The sequence below is a fragment of the Penicillium paradoxum genome, assembly GCF_028828445.1.
Source record: "Penicillium paradoxum strain IBT 22861 chromosome Unknown utg000005l_segment0_segment0, whole genome shotgun sequence".
NCBI classification, from domain to species: domain Eukaryota; kingdom Fungi; phylum Ascomycota; class Eurotiomycetes; order Eurotiales; family Aspergillaceae; genus Penicillium; species Penicillium paradoxum.
In genome coordinates, this window is record NW_026643183.1 from 649713 (window position 1) to 668335 (window position 18623).

At 50.2% G+C, this 18623-nt stretch overlaps 6 protein-coding genes across 6 annotated transcripts; 2 read left to right on the forward strand and 4 right to left on the reverse strand.

Moving 5' to 3' along the window:
* Positions 1–2067: 2067 nt before the first annotated feature.
* On the reverse strand, positions 2068–3951 carry N7457_005286 (Lectin C-type domain protein; the record flags this gene model as incomplete). Its single annotated transcript, XM_057176331.1, has 2 exons — positions 2068–3834; positions 3889–3951. 2 exons carry the CDS (start codon positions 3949–3951, stop codon positions 2068–2070), a joined length of 1830 nt encoding a protein of 609 aa, XP_057030633.1.
* Positions 3952–4194: 243 nt separating this feature from the next.
* On the forward strand, positions 4195–5547 carry N7457_005287 (Sec62 family protein translocation protein; the record flags this gene model as incomplete). Its single annotated transcript, XM_057176332.1, has 4 exons — positions 4195–4539; positions 4608–4662; positions 4809–5287; positions 5353–5547. The coding sequence occupies 4 exons, from the start codon at positions 4195–4197 to the stop codon at positions 5545–5547; spliced, it is 1074 nt and encodes a 357-aa protein (XP_057030634.1).
* Positions 5548–6402: 855 nt separating this feature from the next.
* On the reverse strand, positions 6403–8826 carry N7457_005288 (peptidase family M20/M25/M40 protein; the record flags this gene model as incomplete). Its single annotated transcript, XM_057176333.1, has 1 exon — positions 6403–8826. One exon carries the CDS (start codon positions 8824–8826, stop codon positions 6403–6405), a length of 2424 nt encoding a protein of 807 aa, XP_057030635.1.
* A 505-nt stretch (positions 8827–9331) lies between these two features.
* N7457_005289 (4a-hydroxytetrahydrobiopterin dehydratase) lies at positions 9332–9971 on the reverse strand (the record flags this gene model as incomplete). Its single annotated transcript, XM_057176334.1, has 3 exons — positions 9332–9481; positions 9559–9621; positions 9702–9971. The coding sequence occupies 3 exons, from the start codon at positions 9969–9971 to the stop codon at positions 9332–9334; spliced, it is 483 nt and encodes a 160-aa protein (XP_057030636.1).
* Positions 9972–11338: 1367 nt separating this feature from the next.
* Positions 11339–13206, reverse strand: N7457_005290 (uncharacterized protein; the record flags this gene model as incomplete). The annotated part of the gene is made up of 3 exons (XM_057176335.1): positions 11339–11619; positions 11673–11717; positions 11787–13206. 3 exons carry the CDS (start codon positions 13204–13206, stop codon positions 11339–11341), a joined length of 1746 nt encoding a protein of 581 aa, XP_057030637.1.
* Positions 13207–15373: 2167 nt separating this feature from the next.
* On the forward strand, positions 15374–16488 carry N7457_005291 (uncharacterized protein; the record flags this gene model as incomplete). Its single annotated transcript, XM_057176336.1, has 3 exons — positions 15374–15793; positions 15858–16254; positions 16352–16488. 3 exons carry the CDS (start codon positions 15374–15376, stop codon positions 16486–16488), a joined length of 954 nt encoding a protein of 317 aa, XP_057030638.1.
* Between the last annotated feature and the right edge of the window lie 2135 nt (positions 16489–18623).

Here is an 18623-nt window from a genome sequence, read left to right on the forward strand (position 1 = left end):
GTTTTGATGTACTATGAATTTATCTGTGATGTATGTAGTTCTGAACCTCGAATGAATAATCTGATAATCTTTTTTCCTTCTACAAGAACACCAAAGAAGGGTTGAATATCTGAGTCTCTTCCTCAAGCTCGGTATTCTTGAGAGGATTTCTTTCTTTCTCCTTTATCGTCTGCCCGGAACAAGCCCAATTGATGCCCAGAGTCTCTCCCTGTATACTTCAAAGGCAGGAACGACAACCGAACCAAGATGGACTTACGAACTGAACAAAAACAATCTCTCTTCTACGCCATCCTGGATGTATCCCCTTGAGTACAGCAAGACAAATCGTACTACTGTAACGATCACATTGAAACGAGGCCGCCCGTCAACTCATCCCCTACCAGCCACAGTTGAACGCGAGAGATCAAACTCCCAGCGACACCCGATGTTCATAAGATGGGTATTAGGTATATATAGCTCTTCGCCTATACATGTATCTTCGATTCATCCATGGGTCCATTGTCACCACTCGACGGTTTGATCAGAACAGCTTCAATTGTCTCTCACTGATCTCTTGGTCTACAGTGAGTATTGCCAGGATTCCAGCTGGAATGTATCTTCTTCAATGCATGCTACCTATACATAAACTCGAAGACCAGCACAATCGGCCAGGAATCAAGGAATTTGCCAATCTGAAGCACGAGTAATCTCTAGATATCAAACCAAGGAATATTGGTCTTTACAGCCGTGATCGTGCCTTCCTCTACCTGCAGATAGGTGGATATACAAGCAGACTTCCATCCCATAGCAGCGTAGGTCTGTACAGAATGTCATACGAGTTACAATGGTACCCATGCCCGATACCATCGGATGCCAGTCATCTCTGGCTTGCCGCTTTTGTGGTCACAGGCGGAACATTGCCCTGGCTATCATCGTGTGTCTCATTGCTTGGGCAATCAAGTAGTTATCCCTTGAGCATACCTTTGTTCGCTTCAACCAGTTCGTGCTAATGAGAGATATGTGTGTGTGTATAGACACCACGCCCGCCAAGCACTCTTGAACCATCCTCAACGCGTCCGGATCGATGAATACCTCCGGGCGTTAGAGGACGAGGAGCAGAAGAGAAAGTGGTGGTTTTGAACGACCGGTGAGTGACTTGAAGGACACCTATGGGAAGTTTAGGTTTTCAATACCTATACTAAACAGGGTGTGTTCCATAAGATCCTGCCGTGTTTAAACAGACAAATGTCCAGACTGGCCCTGGCTTGGGCTTACCTCCCGCTGCCCATATCGCTGTCTCTAGAGCTTGTTCGCCTCACCCAGGGCAATCACCTGCTGCCCCAAGCCAACGACAAAGGTGCCAATGCTGCCAAGATCGCGAGCATCCTGATGGGGAAGAGGGATAAAGGAAGAAGGGATGTAGTGTCTTGGCCAAGGCACTAGCAAGAGGAAGAATTCGAACCCAATCGCTGAGTGAAAAAGAGCTATGCAAACATCAACAGCATATGGCGAATAGCGAAAAAAAGCTATTCCAAGCAATAACTCCAGGAAATCGACACGGAATTGATGCAGTGAGCAGCTATGCACATTGCTGAAATGAACCCGATGCCGAATCTACAGCTATGTCTATGGAGGGAGCAAATTCAAGATGGATCATCTCAGTTCTTGAGATTGCGACAAAGGGCAGTGAATTCAGTCTGGGCTGAGCGGAGACAGAAAAAGGAAGGGCTTTGGTTCTGAGGGAAAAGAGAGAGCTTTTCCTCCGACAGATCTTGTTGCTCGTCGTTCTTTGTTCAAAACACCTACCCTGGAACCGGCCAGGATGGCGTGGCTGGCTTGATTTGTCTTTTATCTGGTCGATTGACTTGTCTTCTACTTAGCCTGTTGGGTATTTTGGGTATTAGGGCTTTATGTTATTTGTTTTTTTTCTATATTGTTATAGCAACAGTCCTCGCCTGGGCTTGTTTCATGTTATTTGGTTATCCACACTGGAAGTTTCAGTTCCTAGATTCTCCTATTAGTATCTAGTCACCTCCAGGCGTGCCAGGAGAGATATCACCGAGTGCTGGTTGAACTGTATAAACGAACTTATGAAGGTACACCCTCATATTCCCATCCTTCAATGACACGCTTTCTGCGCCGAGAGTTCCGGCGGTTGGCATTACACTTGACAAAGAAAGTCAAGGCTGTGATAATAAGAATAATGATAGCCGCGATCGCGGAAACAAGTACAGTTTTGCGCTCAAGTTGCTGCGGGTCAGAGGCATAGGGACATTTTGCCTCATGGCCACCAGATACCCAGCAGGAAGTAACATCAATGGAATTGAACTTCAAATAGACCTCTCGCTGGACAGGATTTGTGGATCCAGGATCGATCGTTGTCTTCGGCAGAGAGAGAAGATGGTTGTAGAGGTACGTATTTTCAAGACCAGTGCGCGGGACTGCAAAACTTGATCCAGGTGGACAGGTCCCCGAGACGTTGCCGAAATATGTAGGAGAGTCAGATAGAACCCAGGAGAATGGCGAATTGCCGATTCGACAGGCGGCACGGCGCTCGTCGGTGCAGTTCGTGGACCGCCAGTGGCCATCGAGCGTTAGATCCATGATCGCACAGCGGTCATACTTAGGATCACCGTCGCCGCCGGCATACTCCGCGTCTTGTGGCTCACCAATAGCCCAAGCCCAAGAAGCCGAGAGGGAGAAATTGCGATAGTGCTCAACGTGCTCATCAGCAGTCTGACCGAAGAGGGTGGTGTTGAGTGTTGGCGAAAGACCACAGGCTGTTATTTCAGAGAGGACATTGGACAGAGAGGCCATAGTTTCATCGGTCAACAGACCATCAGGAACAGGAATGACATTCGACATTGCCCATGATGAGTTGGTTTGAGATACATCTGTGGCCTTGGGCTCATATCGACAACCCGATGTGAGAGTGCCGTTAGTTGTTGTGAAGGGCTTCAGATTAGAACCCAGATGCCCTGGAGGGAAAACCATATTTTTTTCCGTGGAAAAATCATAACCCGTCAGTTGGGAATCGATAGAGCCATATTCGACAAGCACTCGATCACGTTTCGCAAGTTGAATGTACTTTGAGGATGGCCAGCCATCTGGGGTACTCTGTTCGCCTGCTTCATTTTCATGAACGGTAAAGTACTCTGTGATAGGCATATAGCTCTGCTCGACTTGATACCATGACCTATTCAGATTGCTTCGGTCGGAAACAAGCTGCGCAGGGCTGTAGGTAAAGTCGGCTAGGGCCGTTCCGAAAATTGAGCCAGCGCGTTCTGTTTCAGATGGCATTTGGGTCCCTTTTATGGCAGAAGCGGGCTCATCTGGCGTAGATTCGCTTGCGGCGACATGAAGATTAAGGACAAGATAGGTCGTATACACGGTCAACTGGGAGTTTGTGTCCCGGAAATAACCCACAAGCACTTCCGACAAGGTGTCAGGACCAAGGCCATCGGTGCATCTATAGGAGCCCAGCTCATATAGGGTGTGTCCATGTGAATCGCTAGCGCTGGTAACAGATGCAGGGTCTGCGCTAGCGCCAGTGGTTGTGGGTTTCGCTGTAATCGTTGAGGTTTGCGAAGCCTTGTTCTCAGTAGAGGTCTCCGAGGAGATGGTCACATCAGGATCAACCGGAACAGACACCGGGCAGAAAGACCAGGCCCTACGATCAACCGACCAATATAGATCGACAACCAGCCGTCTGTACCCGATTGCTAGGAGGTTGGAAAAGCATTTCGCAGCGGACACTCGGTCATAGATCCGATTTCCGAAGCAGGCAGCTGATAGAGACACGGAGGGATTTGTTACAAAATTAAGTGGAATTTGACCGGCGACGTCTCGTTCACTCTATATCAATCTCAATTAGCACGCGCGGGGGACATTAACTGCGAAAACACTCACCAAAAGCACAGCCACCCAGGTCGCGTTTAACAGGGTGGCCGCAGAGTCATATTGGGTAGACATTGAGCTTAGACATAGAAATAACTGTAAGGCGCATTATGGGGTTTACATAGAAACGCGATGAGCATGCATATGATGCGAAGGGCAGAGTGAACCGCTTGGCCGGGGAAGTCGGTAGGGCGGACAAATCAGCTGAGTCAATCTGGCCACTTCTCTTTCTCTCACTCACACAGCTCCTCCCCAGCTTGTGCCTTTCGCTTCCTTTTCTCTTCTGTTTTAGTTGTTCTATCCAATTTCTATTTCAAAATGGCCGCGCCCGGCCAGCCCAGCCCTCAGCAGATGGCGGCCATGCAACAGCAGTTCGTCGCCGAAGCCGCCAAACGAGGGTTGACCCCCCAACAGTTCGCCGCACAGCAGCGTGAACAACTCACCGCTGATGCTGCCAAACTTGGCCTGACTACTGAGCAATATGTCGCGCAGTTGCGGATGCGAGCAATGCAAGCCCACCAGCAACAACAGCAACAGCAGCAGCAGCAACAACAGCAGCAGCCCCAGGCTGAACAACAGGGTCAAGCTACGCCAGAGGGACAACAACAGGCTCCGTCACCCGCACCCCATCAGCACCAACACCAACACCAAACCACACAACAGGTTCCTGTGAACCCTAATAACCCCCGGACCCAAAGGCATTGGCAGTGGCCAATTTCTTGCGGTCGCAGAACCTTAAACCACGCACATGTATCATGGACGGACAGCGCAAGGACATGTTCAAGGGTAAGCCAGCGATTACACCCCAAGTATCTCATGGAACAGGCAAATCTAACATGTTTTCTTTCAATTTAGTCAAGCGCGCAATCCGAGCCATTGAATCCCCCGCCTACGTCAAAGCCGCCTCAAAGAAGAACTCCCTCCTCCCCCAGTGACCGACCGCGCCTCCGCCGAGAATGTGTTCAAGCTTCTTCCCCTTTCTCTTTTGGCTCTCCGAGTGAGCAAGGTCGACCCTCACGAAGGCCACAACCATGCCAAACCTAAGAACCGCACCAAGGGTCTGTGGACCGTGAAGATCGAGCAGCACCAGGAGACCGATCCCATGATGCATTATGTGTGGCTGTACGACGGCCCTCAGTGGAAGCAAAAGGCCATGGCCGCTGCTGTGGTTGCGGGTATTTTTGCGGTCGTTCTGTTCCCGTTGTGGCCTATGTTTATGCGCCAGGGAGTGTGGTACCTGAGTGTTGGCATGATGGGACTGCTCGGTCTCTTCTTCGCCATGGCTATCTTCCGTTTGATTCTGTTCTGCGTTACTGTCTTCACTGTTGCCCCGGGTCTTTGGTTATTCCCCAATCTTTTCGAGGATGTTGGATTCTTTGACAGCTTCAAGCCTCTGTGGGGCTGGCAAGAGGTATGCTCCTCTCTCCTCTCTCCTCTCTGTTTCAGGCTAGGGCTAAACTAACTCCAATTCTATAGACCAAGAAGAGCAAAAAGTCCCGCAAATCCAAGGCCACGGCCTCTGCTCCCGCTCCAGTGACCCCAGCCCGCCCCTCCGCCGCTTCAGCAGAAGCTCCCTCGGCAACCACCTCCTCTGCCGAGCCTACCTCAACCCCATCCGCCGTCGCAGTGCGAAGAGATCTGAGCGCACGCGTGGAAGAGGAGGCCGAGTAGTGTTACTATGTTCTGAATGATATCCAAAGCTGACAGATGACAAATAGTCTGCGGCTGGTGCCTTTTCTTTTCTTTTCTGATTTACTTAGGTGCCTTGCATGGGATATTTCCGCCCCTTAAGATTTCTCTTATCCATTCCGGCGTTTTGGATCTTACTCCTATGAATCGATATCATCGCAAAGCCTTTCTTTCCCTGGGTCTCAGGGCTGTATGTAGTCACTACCATAGCCAAAAACTAGCCGTCTCTGTTTGCACTACAGTATACAGCATGGAATTGATGTAGACTTGTTCTGTTGAATGATGTAGATAGTAGACATAAAGAAAATCCGATGATGAACCGGGTGCAGCTCTATTTTATATGCCCAATGCAAATCCACGCTGGACCCTAGAAATTCCCCACGACTGGAGCAAGTGACAGAAAATAGATAGAAAAGACAGAATTGAGAAGAGATTAGGGAGCACAGAGGTTCCGATGCAAAAGGGAAAATATAATAAAAAAAACGGGGTATATACAAGAACAAATGCCCGAACGTGATATGCGAGACGAAGGGAGGTAATGGGGTAGTATAGACAGATGAAAGTTCTGCACAGAAAGGTGGATGTTGCCATTTGTGTGCAATAAGAGAATGAATATGACAGACCCTCGGATATGCAATAAATGCACAGGGTATTGGATGCCGAGGCCTCAAATGCCAGATGCAAAATGGTAAAGGAAATGGTATACGGAATGTATCTCAGGGTATTTTCATGGAAGATAGGATCGTAGCATGAAGGGAAAGTCAAGGGGCGTGAGGGGTATTGATATCAGGTGAGGGCAAGGTCATGTATGTGATGTTGAGTCACAGAGAGGGTCATTTAGACAAGGGAACCATTGACCAGTTTTGAATGGTGAGCATTTGGTGGTACATCGATTGGAGCATCGATACTGCTCCTCGGTAGATCGCCTACGTGATCCCGTACTGGCTGGGATCCGTAAAAGCGTTGCGTTGGGGACGTCGAAGACCAGGGAGATAGCGTCTGCGGAGTGGTCGTGGTCGTCGTGGTAGGAGTTATGATGTGGGCGCTAGGAAGGGGGAAAGCAGGGATGGAAGAGGGAAGTTTAGGGAGTGGACATTGAGGAGGTGGAGCAGATGGAGGCCCAATTGTTAAACCAAGGCCCGGCATGCTTTTGCGACGCAGCCCATTCGAAGGACCTTGATTGTCGGGGTCCACAGCAGAGACTCTGTGGTGCAGTGTTGGGTCTGGTGACAGAGGAACGATCGGGGCTGGAATGCCGCAGCTGGTTTTGGGACATGTGCCGGAACGAGCAAGCTGGCTAAGAGGGCGGGAAGAAGCCCTGGGATCGGGTAAAGGTCTCGTAGGAGGTGCTGTTGTGGGCACACGGGAGAACTTTTGGGTGGTCTGGGCTGAACGAACGGTCTTGGTCAGAACATCCTCGGAATTTGTCGCCCGCAGTACGCGTTTGGGTTCTGATGAATCTCCATAGCGCGAGCTGCTGGCGCTGAATGTCGGAGAGTGCGGAGGAGATGCAAAGTTCGCCATGTTTGGGTCGGTCTCCCGACGTGCAAACGCATTGGTTGATGAAGGAGGAGAAACGTGAGAGATAGGGATCGGTCCAGATCTCGGGACAAATTTCTTACTAAACGAGGGAACACTAAAATTTGGTGCCGGGGGTGAAGCACAACGGATGATAGCCTCGGGAACATTGGCCGGTGGATGAGTTGGTTGTTGATCCTCGGTGAAATCAGCGATGGGGGGAGGCTGAGGTGGCGAGGACGTATACAATGACTGCCGTTTCCCATGGCTAGAGGCGGGCAGGTTGCGCGTGTGGATTCGGTCGAGCTCTTCTGGCAGAGGTTCTTCAGATCTGAACACACCGTTCCCCAAGGGCGGAGAGTTGGGAATATTCGAGGAGGTGAACGACGAGGAGCGCATGTCAGAACCATTGGTAGGATTTGTGGCCTCAGTCCGACTAGTTGACACCGATCCGGACCGAGATTCAATTATCGAGCGACGATTGACCGACACATATGAGCTGCGACGAGATTGCCATGTCGTAGCACTGACAGACTGACCATCCTCCTCCTCGGTAGGTGATTGGAGGGTTTGGGGCTGAAGGAATAGGCTGGAGATGCGATGGGGATCTTTCTTCACCATCTGTCGAACGCTCGATTTATTCCGCAACTGAGGCATTGTGTCATCGTCATCCGAGTGCTTCTCTTCCGTGATCTTGCGTCCCCCTCGTTTCTCGATCTCCGTTCTAATCGCCGCTAACCAAGCTATCATAGCCTCGGGGTTATCAAATACGAGAAGGAAATTCCGCGAAAACCGCCGGGGATTAGACTTGTGGAAGCCAAAACGCGAGAACCGAGGCTTGGGGGCCTCTGGCACGATGGAATCATCAGCCGTCGGATTGGAAGAGACCTGGACCACCCAATGTCTCCCAGGAATCGCGTCACTCGCAAACGCAACAGAATTAGGACCTAGCAGCAACATCCTCTCCGGAAGACGGTCATGCTTTCCCTCGCCTGTATATTGAAGGATGTAGCCAGCCGTTGTGAGGACATATATTTTCTGCGTCCATTCTACCTTGTTGATGGTGCCCGAAAGTGTCCGAAGATGCTTCTTTTGTTTTTGTTCCTTCTTCCTGCGAGCGGCATCCGCTGCGTCATTCTGCTCCAGGGGGTTGATGTGATTCTCGTCGGTAGAGCTTCTTGCAGTCGTAGCATGGAGGTGTAAGATGTAATTAGGTGAGATATTAGGTGCCGTCAGACATTCATGCTTGGTGGATTGAGGATAGGCCTGGAACAATGGGGGAGGCTTCCATCCATACTGTTCCTGGGACGCTGAGTTGGGATCCGGTTTTGGGCGGGGGACCTTTGAGGTTCGAGATCGTTGCTCCGTTGGGGAGGTAATGGTGGCATTTGTATCTATTGTGCTCGGGCTCATGAGCGAAGGTGACATAGGGGCTCCGGAAAGAATGGCTGTTTGAGGCTCCGACGGCTGTGCTTCTACAATCTCCTCCAACTTGGGCTCGGGAGCCGCGCGCGACGCCTTGTCGCGATGGAAAAGGTTGCGCAGAGTTGTTTTGGACGATTGGCGTTTAACCGGTTGAAGCGGAACCGGACCTTCTGAGCCATTGGTACTGGGGTACTCAGTTGGCCGGGGGCGTTGTAAACGGGATTTGGATGGGGCATCTGGTCGACTGAAGTTCGTCTGCAACGGCGCCAGTCGATGCCCTCTGCGCTCGCCAATTGATGCCTGGGCATCTGGATCCATTGTCGCAAGGAGCGTATGCGCTCACGGAGAGCTGTCAGGGCAAAACAAAGCAGAAAAAGGAGCGACAAGGTTTGATTACAAAGGGCAATGATCGTCGGAATGACAGGCGGACGTGGGCAACGACTTTTCCGACGTCATCGCAGGTCAAATCAATTTCTCAGTCTCTCAATTTCTCAATTTCACGGAAGCGAGAAAGGACTCTTTTACCGTGTGAAGACGTTCATCCGAAAAAAAAAAAGACCCTGCCAGGATTTCAAGGGGAAATTTGCATTGAGACTAGTCGCAACTGCCGGTGGGGGGATCTACTGGTGATAGTGTGCGTCCACGGGGGGGCCAGACCGGGGATAAGACACAATTTGTGACAGAGAATATGACCAAAATTAAGGCGAATACGGAGTACTCCGTAGTCCCCCAGGCATTATTAGCCCGGTGAAAATAGAAGAAAAACTCCACCTTTCGCCCCAAATTCGAGAGGCCCGGGGAGATCCAACGATACATCAGAGCATTAGACCGGACCACATTTCAATCCCTGACCAGGATCAACCGCACCCATCAGGCCAGCGCCCTGGTCACAATGCTGCGCCATCGCAACATCTTTTTGTGTGAACCCCCGTGGACGATGGGTCGTCCAGTGCACGTCGACGGAGCCAATCCGCTACATCGCGTTAGCCTTAATTTCCTTTTTTTCTTGGGTCCAGGCACCGAGATTCGATTTGCTAATTTGGAACTTACCACCGTCATAGTGGGATGATGTTTCTTGGACGCGCTCTCGGCCGCCACCATATTAACAAACGCCTTTAATAGATTGTCAGCTTGGCCAATTGCGGTATAGGCAGATGCAGCCCCATTCCAGAGATGACCAGAAAATCACTCACAACGGCCTTAAAATAACTCTTAAAGTGGAATGTCTTGGTGACCCCCATCCCATCTCCATCCTGCGACCAACCCTGCTGCAGTAGACTCTCGGCGTCGCGAGCCAGCTGCTGCGCATCCTCGCCCTCGGCGAACTGAAACGCGGTGGATGCCATTCTCGGGAAGCGTCCGAGGGGGAATACAGGTGAATGTAGACGCGTGGATAGTCCTGGGCGAGGTTGGACGCTAGAGATGCGTCTCACACAGAGACGCATAGGAGTCAAGCTGTTCATTTTCTATTGGTCCGAGGAGTTGGAAGGAAGAGAAAGCGGTGTTTTTGTTCCTGAGGGCGCACGGGCCAAGGGTCTTATCGGTCTGGTCTTAAATTGCTTCTTATTCTCTTCCTCTACCCCTACAACATTCATATAGCGTTGGTTTCTGATTGATGAACCGATCGGACTAAATCGCAATCGATTGGAAATCCCAGATTCAAGCGGGGCGTTGAATCCTGAATCCATCCACTTGGCCTGAGATGGCCATCTGATATAGATTGCCCGAAACCCACAATGGAAATGGATATCCATGGAGTCTTGATCATACCGGGGAATTCCAGGTAGTTTCCAACAGAATCCGCCTGGGATATATTACTGAGCGGAGGCATTCGCAGGGACCTCGTCCGCACCACAGAGTGTATGCTTGCATGTACCAAGACTCCTATGAGCCTGCAGGGCCTACATGGTACATATGCACATGGAGCATGAGAATATTGCAGATCCAATCCGGGTGAGGTGATATTAAACTAGAATTAACATTTGACCCTAGTTCACAGTGTCTGGGTTACTTCCGAGACAGACGCCCCGAGCCACAAGCCATCGATGCGACCCAAGCTCGAGGCCTAGCAGTCTAAAAGGGAGTAGCGTTTCCTGACCGGGTAGTCAAATCATTGACCCTTCATCACATTGACTCCATGCTTTATACGGACCGGAAGCGGCCGGGGACAACCCCAGATTCTCCGAAGAATACCACATCGTCTCGAGCTTGTTCTGGGGGTCGGGTCCCATCAAAGACCCGGTGTCGTACTAGCGTGCTACTGCATACTACTGCATACCCAGCATAGAGCTCGAGATCGCCACAGACCTCGTGCTCTGGAGATGCCTCCCCATTCTCAACGGTAGATCATTGCTTGTCTAGGAAAATAATAACCAAACCCCTGTCATTTTGACTCTACTGTAGACTCGCCATAATAACAGCCATGGAGCAATGTGACTAGCCAATAATAATGGTATCATTCATAGCTGGTATCGCTGAGTCGCGACAACGCTTAGCATACATAACCCCCCTCAGATCATAGATCTCGTCTTTCAAGTTAAAGCAAGCGCGATAAAAAAGAGAATTAGTGTATAGGCCTCCTTTTCCATCGCAATCCAAATCCCCCCTTGTATTGAGAGCGCGCAGGGACAAAAAGCCACAGCCCGGAGGTGGGATATCCACCGAGCATTGGGAGCTATAATTAAAGTGAGCTACGCACAGCGCAGGGCTCGTGCGATTGAAAACATGCAGAGGGAAGAAATGTGAAAGTGCTCATGAATTCATACAGCGATTCCAGCCCGATGGCTGTCCCCAATGAAGTTGAGTATCCACAGCAAAGATCGGAGAACGATCAAGCATTGACATTGATGCTGTTGCGGCGCGAGTTGACTTGAGAGTTGACTCGTGAGTTGCCTCGACTGCCGAATCCTGGGCGGATGCGGAGGTCCTGTTGAGAGCGTGCATATGAGTTCGCGCGAGATGCCTGGGGAATCTTTGATCCTCGTCGGCTCTCCGACTGTATTTGGTTTCGGGCATCCTCAAGCTGCTGCGCGAATGGAGAACGCTTGCGTAGTGCCGGACCCTTCCAGTAGATGATATAGACCGCAACAACAAGTGGTACCGAGATGCAGACTGGAAGAATATTAGAAATCTTGGAGAATAAGTCGAAGACAGAGTGGACTTACAGAGGATAGTTGAGGCATTTTCAAGATGGTACTTGCCACCGATATCTGTCAAACATTGTCAGTGTGAGGTTGCAAAAATAAGATATGATTCCTGAGGTCAACAGGACTACTTACTTGTGTAGAATGGCGTAGCGGGAATGGTAAGCACACCAGCAAGGAAGTCTCGAGACCATCCGTTACCGCCAGTTGCAGAAGCAGAGTATGGTCCGTAGGCGCAAATCATATAGTCGATAGTGGCCATGTAAATTGCGTAATTCGCAATGCCGATGATAGCGGAAAAGATCATAGATCCAATCCAGTGACATTGAGGCAAGCTGGTCCAGGCGAATCCGATCAGGCCAATGGGTAGGCAGGGAGCAGTATACAGCAACCACCACAAGCGCGACTCGTACTGAGCCCGTTCGCTTTCTGGATTTTCGCGTCGCTCTCTGATATTGCGTTTGATGACCGGGAAGAAGGAGAACCAAGCGATGAAGTATCCGACGACGATTGGAATGAAAGCCAGACCCTTTTGCCATGTATTGAAGCCCCATTGGCCGTACACAAGGGAAAGCGACTGGATGAACATGAAAATGAGGGCGTCGCTGAAACCACTCAACAACGACAGTACCAATACAATGGGCTCAGTCAGGAACATCTTGAAAGGGCGGATCCAAGTAGCCATGAGCTCACGAGGAGGGAAACGCTGGCGGAAAGATATGCCCTCAGTGGGACCGTAGATATGAGGGTTCTCGCCGGACTGGCGCATCTTTTTCGCAATTTTGTCCATCATCACGGTTGTTCTGGTTTCTGGGACGAAGAGGAAATGGGCAATTTGCACGAAACCACCGAAGATCAACTGGATCCAGATGTTCCATCGCCACGGCAGGAAAGCTTCGACGAAGCCACCAACCACCGGACCAAGCACGGAGCCGCCAACAGACGAGAACACGACGGCGGCCACGGCGTATTGTTGGGAATCGGGCTCCCACAAATCGGCAATCATTCCCAGGGTAACCGAGCCACCCGCGGATGAGAGACCACCGAGGGCACGACCGACCATGATGGAGGCGAAGTTGGGTGCCAGAGCCACAGGAAGCTGCCAGATATTGACGAGGAACAGAGATGCCTGGAGAATGGGTTTGCGACCCAGCTCCTCACTCCATGGTGCCCAAAGTTCACAACCAAAGGCGTAAAGAACCAAGAAGATCATCGCACCACACCGCGCAGCTTGCATGGAAACATTAAACTCCTCCGAGATTCCAGAGGCTGCGTTCGAATACAACGATGTGTTGAAGTTCATAGAGGTTTGCACAAGAAAGATGACGGTGATGATGGTCCACTTCTTGGTTTCACTGAACGAGTATCCCAGTTGATCGTAGCACATGTCCTCAGTGAGCTCCACTTGACCCGGAGCCGAGGGCGACGGCGAGGCGTCCTCCAGCTGATCATCCTCCAATTTTTCAGTGGCAGCATTTACCACAGCTTGGGCGTGGGCTGCTTCTGCAGCCAGCACAGGGTCCCTCATACCGGGCTTCTCGGAGTGGATCGCCATTGTTGATTCCAGTGACGTAGAGCGGGAAGTATAGTATAGGTAAACTGGCAACAAGACCAGCAAGAGTAAAAGAAAAACCCCACAAACTGAGGATGGTAGAGTGTGGAGAGATCAATATAAAGGAAACGGGGAAAAAAGAGACCACGGGGGACAGGCAGATTAAATACGGAAACGGTGAAAAAGGCAAGTGCCCGATGCAAGCAAGAGCCAAGGAACCCTGTTTTGTACAGTTTGCGTACACTCCCAGTTCCAAGGTTTTTACCTTTCGCATTACCTAGGTACAATTCATTCGGTCGTCCATGATGTATTACGGTACTATACTGTACCTCGTGTTACCCCCATACTCTCCAGATGTCTGGCGGGATGCCGATACCGTGATACCCACTTCTTTTCTCTTCCCCAGACTTTCTCTCTCTCTTGGCCACATCAGATCTACAATGCACCTCCTATGCCTTCTTCTTGTGCGTACCTGATTACCATTACAGAAAACATAAACCGTTGGGGATTCCGGTCTCCTGGTGCCCCTAGGGCAGAGTGGAACCGGATTAGGAAATCCACACGGATTGGGGTAAGACCCACCTTGGAGAACGATGACCGTGGTATTTGCCCCCAGTCTCTGGAGCAATGGCCTTCCCCGGAGACAATACGCTCTGGGCCGATCGGAATGTCCCGTTTCGGGTTGATTTCGCCATGCAACATCAAGTCTACATTAGCCTACGGGGTACCAAGTACAACATGAAGGAGATCGGGACGTCAAATCCATGTGCCCCGCTAGGCAAGGACTCGGGATTATTGCCGACCGTGTACCGGGCCGCATGGTTCTCCATAAAGATTATACGCGAAACAAAGGCCCATCTCAAAATAACGAGTGATTGACAACACCGGGGAAAAAACGCCCATGGGTCGTATCGATATTGACGGGTTCCTGTTCAAACAAGCCATTGCCAAGTCTACTTGGCTGAGCGTGACGTCAAGACACACAAATTAACCAGCGAAGTTGAGATCTTAGAGCACCTGGGCAGGTACATACTGCGGCTAAAATGTACTAAACTCACCATGGCGTGTTCCATTGCGGGCGTGGCGTTCAGACGATCGTCCCAGCGCCGAGGCCACCACTCTTGTTCTGACGCTCGGGGTATGCTTACCCTGCTCGTGAGACTGGTTTTTTTTTTGTTACTTCCATTCACTGGTCAGCCTTGAACGTCGGGCCGATCATCGAATCCTTCGATCTGCAAACAACATCCGATTCGGCGCTTGCCCACTCTTGATTTCCAGAACGCTGAGCCGAAGGCTCTCGATGACTTGTCGTTCACACGGCCGAGGGAAGACCTGATCAGAAATCCCTTGCAGCACGTCTTTGCTGCTATAGGCAGTATGTAGTTCTTTCCGTTGCCCATTGGGGGAAAAGGCCAGAAACAAAGTTTCTCAAGTCACATCCCCCAAGGGGGGACCGGGCTTACAACACACATTGTCCGCAAACAGCCACGATCGCGGGCGCACGTCCCTGGGACCCGGATTGGAGATGCGCCCTTACATTCCTGCACATGGCAATTCATATCGTATCTGAAGCGCCACGCGATTCTTTGCGATTTTTGCTGATCTTTGCGGCGATCCCCGAAACATTCTTGATGCTCATCCATGTACAAGGGTGTACAGCCGGAAGCCGCTTTCTAGATGTACACACACGACTCAAAACATCCAACGAATGTTAATTTGGCGCCACCCGGAGACGCCGGCGAACTCTTTACTGTAAGTTTGCCATACGAGTACCCAGGGGTACAGGGGGAAGTTGCTCATGGGGCTCGACCTTGGTACTTCGAGTAGTATAACCCATGTTCCGGAAGAATCCTATAAGCCCCGAGAAGGGAAGAATGCATACTAAGCCACTCGGGGTGTAAAGAGATCTAGAGCGGCTGTGATGAGGATGTGACGGTATGTACTCCTGCCCGAGAGTATTCTATCTGTTCTCCTTCCCAACAAAAAAGAAAAAGACTGTACCAGTTTAATAGCCTCAGACATGAGTTTACAAACAAAATTGGATCATGTGATCCAACCCCGCGAGAAGGACACTGAGTCAGCAGGGCGCCTCACTGGGGCTGACGTACGATGTAGATTAGAGCTTCCATCATCACCATAGTCTTTGACATTCAACTTTTTGTACATGAAAATGCCACCAGATTTGAATTCTCTTCCTCCATCTCGCTCGTCTTCAATATCATCCTCGATCGCGCAACGCAACATGGCTGCTACTACCGGGACTGGCCCGGCGCCCGTGAACCCCAATACTGCTTCACCAAGGACCTCCCGTGGCTCGAGCATAGGAGGGAGACTATCGGTATCTGAGCGCCGTCGGTCCACGGCCGGCCTGAATCTAAATCCGAACGAGATGCAAGGCACCGGTCCGGGACATAACGGCGAGTACCCTGCTTCAGACCACCGCAGCTCTATCGGACATGCATTCCGCACCGCCAGCCCATCTAGCCACGGTGGGAGCCCTATCTTTGCAACAGCAGATCCCCATCATCAGCGGGCACCCTCGCTGGGAGAATTGCACCAAGAGCTGGAGCAAGAACAGGAAGCACAAGTGGTGAGTGGATCGTCATCTACAGACGCTGGATTACTCTAAGCTGACCAACTCGGGTTAAACACAGAACCGATTGCTTCAAATGATCCGTAGCCAACAGGCTCAGTTACATCAATACCAGCAACAACAGAACCCGCAGTCAACAGCGGCAATCGATGACACAACACCGGCATCGGAACGGTCAGCATTCTTTCCACCGGTCCCTGCGGCACCGCCAGCCGGCAACAGATTATCGATCTCGTCCTCGTTCTCAAACCGAAGACCGTCGAGACCCTCTAGTCAGGCAGCATCGCCGAATCTGCGGCCATTAGACTCGCGCGGACCAGAAGGCGTGGAACCATTCCCGGGATTGCGGGATAATCTCTCTCGGCGTGGCAGTCGAGATGAGAGTGCATTTTACCAGGCCGAAGCTAGTTCTTTAAGCCGAGAAAATACCCTTCTTCGGCAGCGAATTCGGGAACTAGGTAAGAGCTCCTTGTTTTAGCGTTCATTGATTCTGCGGAGTAACCCCACCCGCGAGGTGGGGATCTATTCAAGCGCGTGTACTAACTTTGTCTGCAGAGAGACAAATCGGAGAACTGTCGGCTGCCCAGAGTGCACCTTCTGCGACAACTGCTTCGGGCATGGCGTCTGGACAAGCGGAGGCCGAACCCGCGGATCTGCCTGCCATCGCTTCAACCCGAGATGGCAAAGACTGAAAGGCCCATCCCCCACGAGCCTTGAGCCGTTGAAGTAACCCCACGGGGCGATTATTGACACATCAGAGAATAATTCGCATGTCGTCCTAGTTGTTCGTTGCTCTATCGATGCATTACCGTGACGGAAATTAACCACAAAAAAACCCCCCTTGAGCCCTAAGCAACAAATGTTGCGTGATTTAACAATATTGGCGTCTAGACTTTTGTTAAGGGTCATCGAGTCTTCATTACTCTGGCTGATATTCCATGTTTCGGGGCCAGATGCGGGTGCATCCATCGTTCTTTTATGGGAATCTGTAGTGTGAATCCTTGCTGCTTGACCAGAGCTGCCGTCCTAACAATGTGACTATGCGTGGAGGAGTTGTGGTAGGCTGTTCCAAGCTTGCTCTCACTGATTACTAGCAAATTCTCCCCGGGCACTGTCGAGGTCCATACCCAGGCAACGGGCAGCCTTGAATTGATGTAGAAATACATATTTTGATCCGTTGATACATACTCCTTGACAGTACATGGTGATTTTTCCTTCATAACGTTATACTCCGTAAATGAATCGCTAATTCAGTGGCTCGATCCTTTGGGGTCCACTTGTAAGGTTTACAGTGCAATTTGCCAAAATGTCTCCAACTTAGATTAGGATAACCTTATAGGCAAAGAAAAACGGCAAAATAGCCATAGCTTCATAGTTTCAATCTCGCCGTCCAGTGTAGCAAGCCCTTTTGTGCAAATTTCATATTCACCAAAAACAGAAAGAAATCAAAAACCCAAGAACTATCCTAAAACCATGATAACAGTCAAAGCAGAGGATGAAAATGGACGGTTTCATTCACTAGACATGTCTCAATCTGCCAATCCATTTTAGTAACAGTCAGTATGATCTCAACTGTATGAACAACAAGAAGTATCATAAAAGGCCCTGCCACATCAGTGAGCAATCGCAAAAAGGCCAAGGGAATTTGACAGGCCATGCATAAATGCAACCGGGGCAATCGGCGGATAGTAGCCAGCTCTGGCCATCATAAACTGCAATAGTATAAGGTGATTCAGTACAATCATAGGTACCACCGGTCTGGTCTGGCAAGAACTACCGACAACAGCTCTTGCAGAGATCCCAGTAATGGCCAGTCCAGAAGAAAGGAGTAGGATTGGAGTTACATAATGAGCAGTAATATCCATGGATGGATATATGGGAACAGTATAGAGGTATACAGATGAGGATAGAACGATCTGATACTATACAAATTGCATCGACCTCAGCTAAGCTTCAGCGAGATGATATTTTAATATAAACTGCATTTGCGGTGTACTGGGCACAGCTCATCATGCTGCAGTGGACATGGCACTGCTGTAATCAAGTCCCCAAGTCTACCGAGGAGGAGGAGGATGAGGAGGAGGAGGAGGAAGCATAATTAGCACTTGATATCCAGATGTCCTAGAGATCTTTAGATGCAATTACAGAATTATTTTTCATACAATTCTTACTATATCTTCCATATTGTCCTAGCCAAATATCAGTTAGAGCCGTTGAACCCTCGAGGCGAAGAGATACCTAATAAGGCCAATCGTCCAGAAACACACTACACTTTCGCTACAATGGATCCGTGGATACAGTCCTGGCAAGGTATCTGATTGGTGCCATCTTGATTTAAGGTTCAGAGTGGAGCACATAATCTGGAGTAAAATCACCTGATGAAAGCACATGATACACCCAGGGGACGGTAAATGAAGTCCTTCCAACAAAAAAGATAGCTGCAACGGTAAAGTCGTTGACAACTTGACCCCCTGCACAGGCGGTAGTCCACGTATCTCCTGTGACATGGGTTTAAGGGAACTCAGATATTCAACGAGGTCTGTAAGGGCCCCTATGAGTTTCCCCGGACTATTTACACGGTACCTATATGTGTACGTCGACATAACTCTAAAATCATGTAATCCTGACACTATCATTTACCCTTCGACGCAATTTGATTTAAAAGGGAAACACGTTTCTTGAAGCTCGCATGATCTCATCCAAGCTTGGGTAGAGACTAACATAATAGTTGGAATGGTAGCATCATCATCCTACAAGAGGACGCGTTACTAGGCCATACCAGACCGTGAGCATACCATCATGCTCAATGTGACTATTTCAAATTACA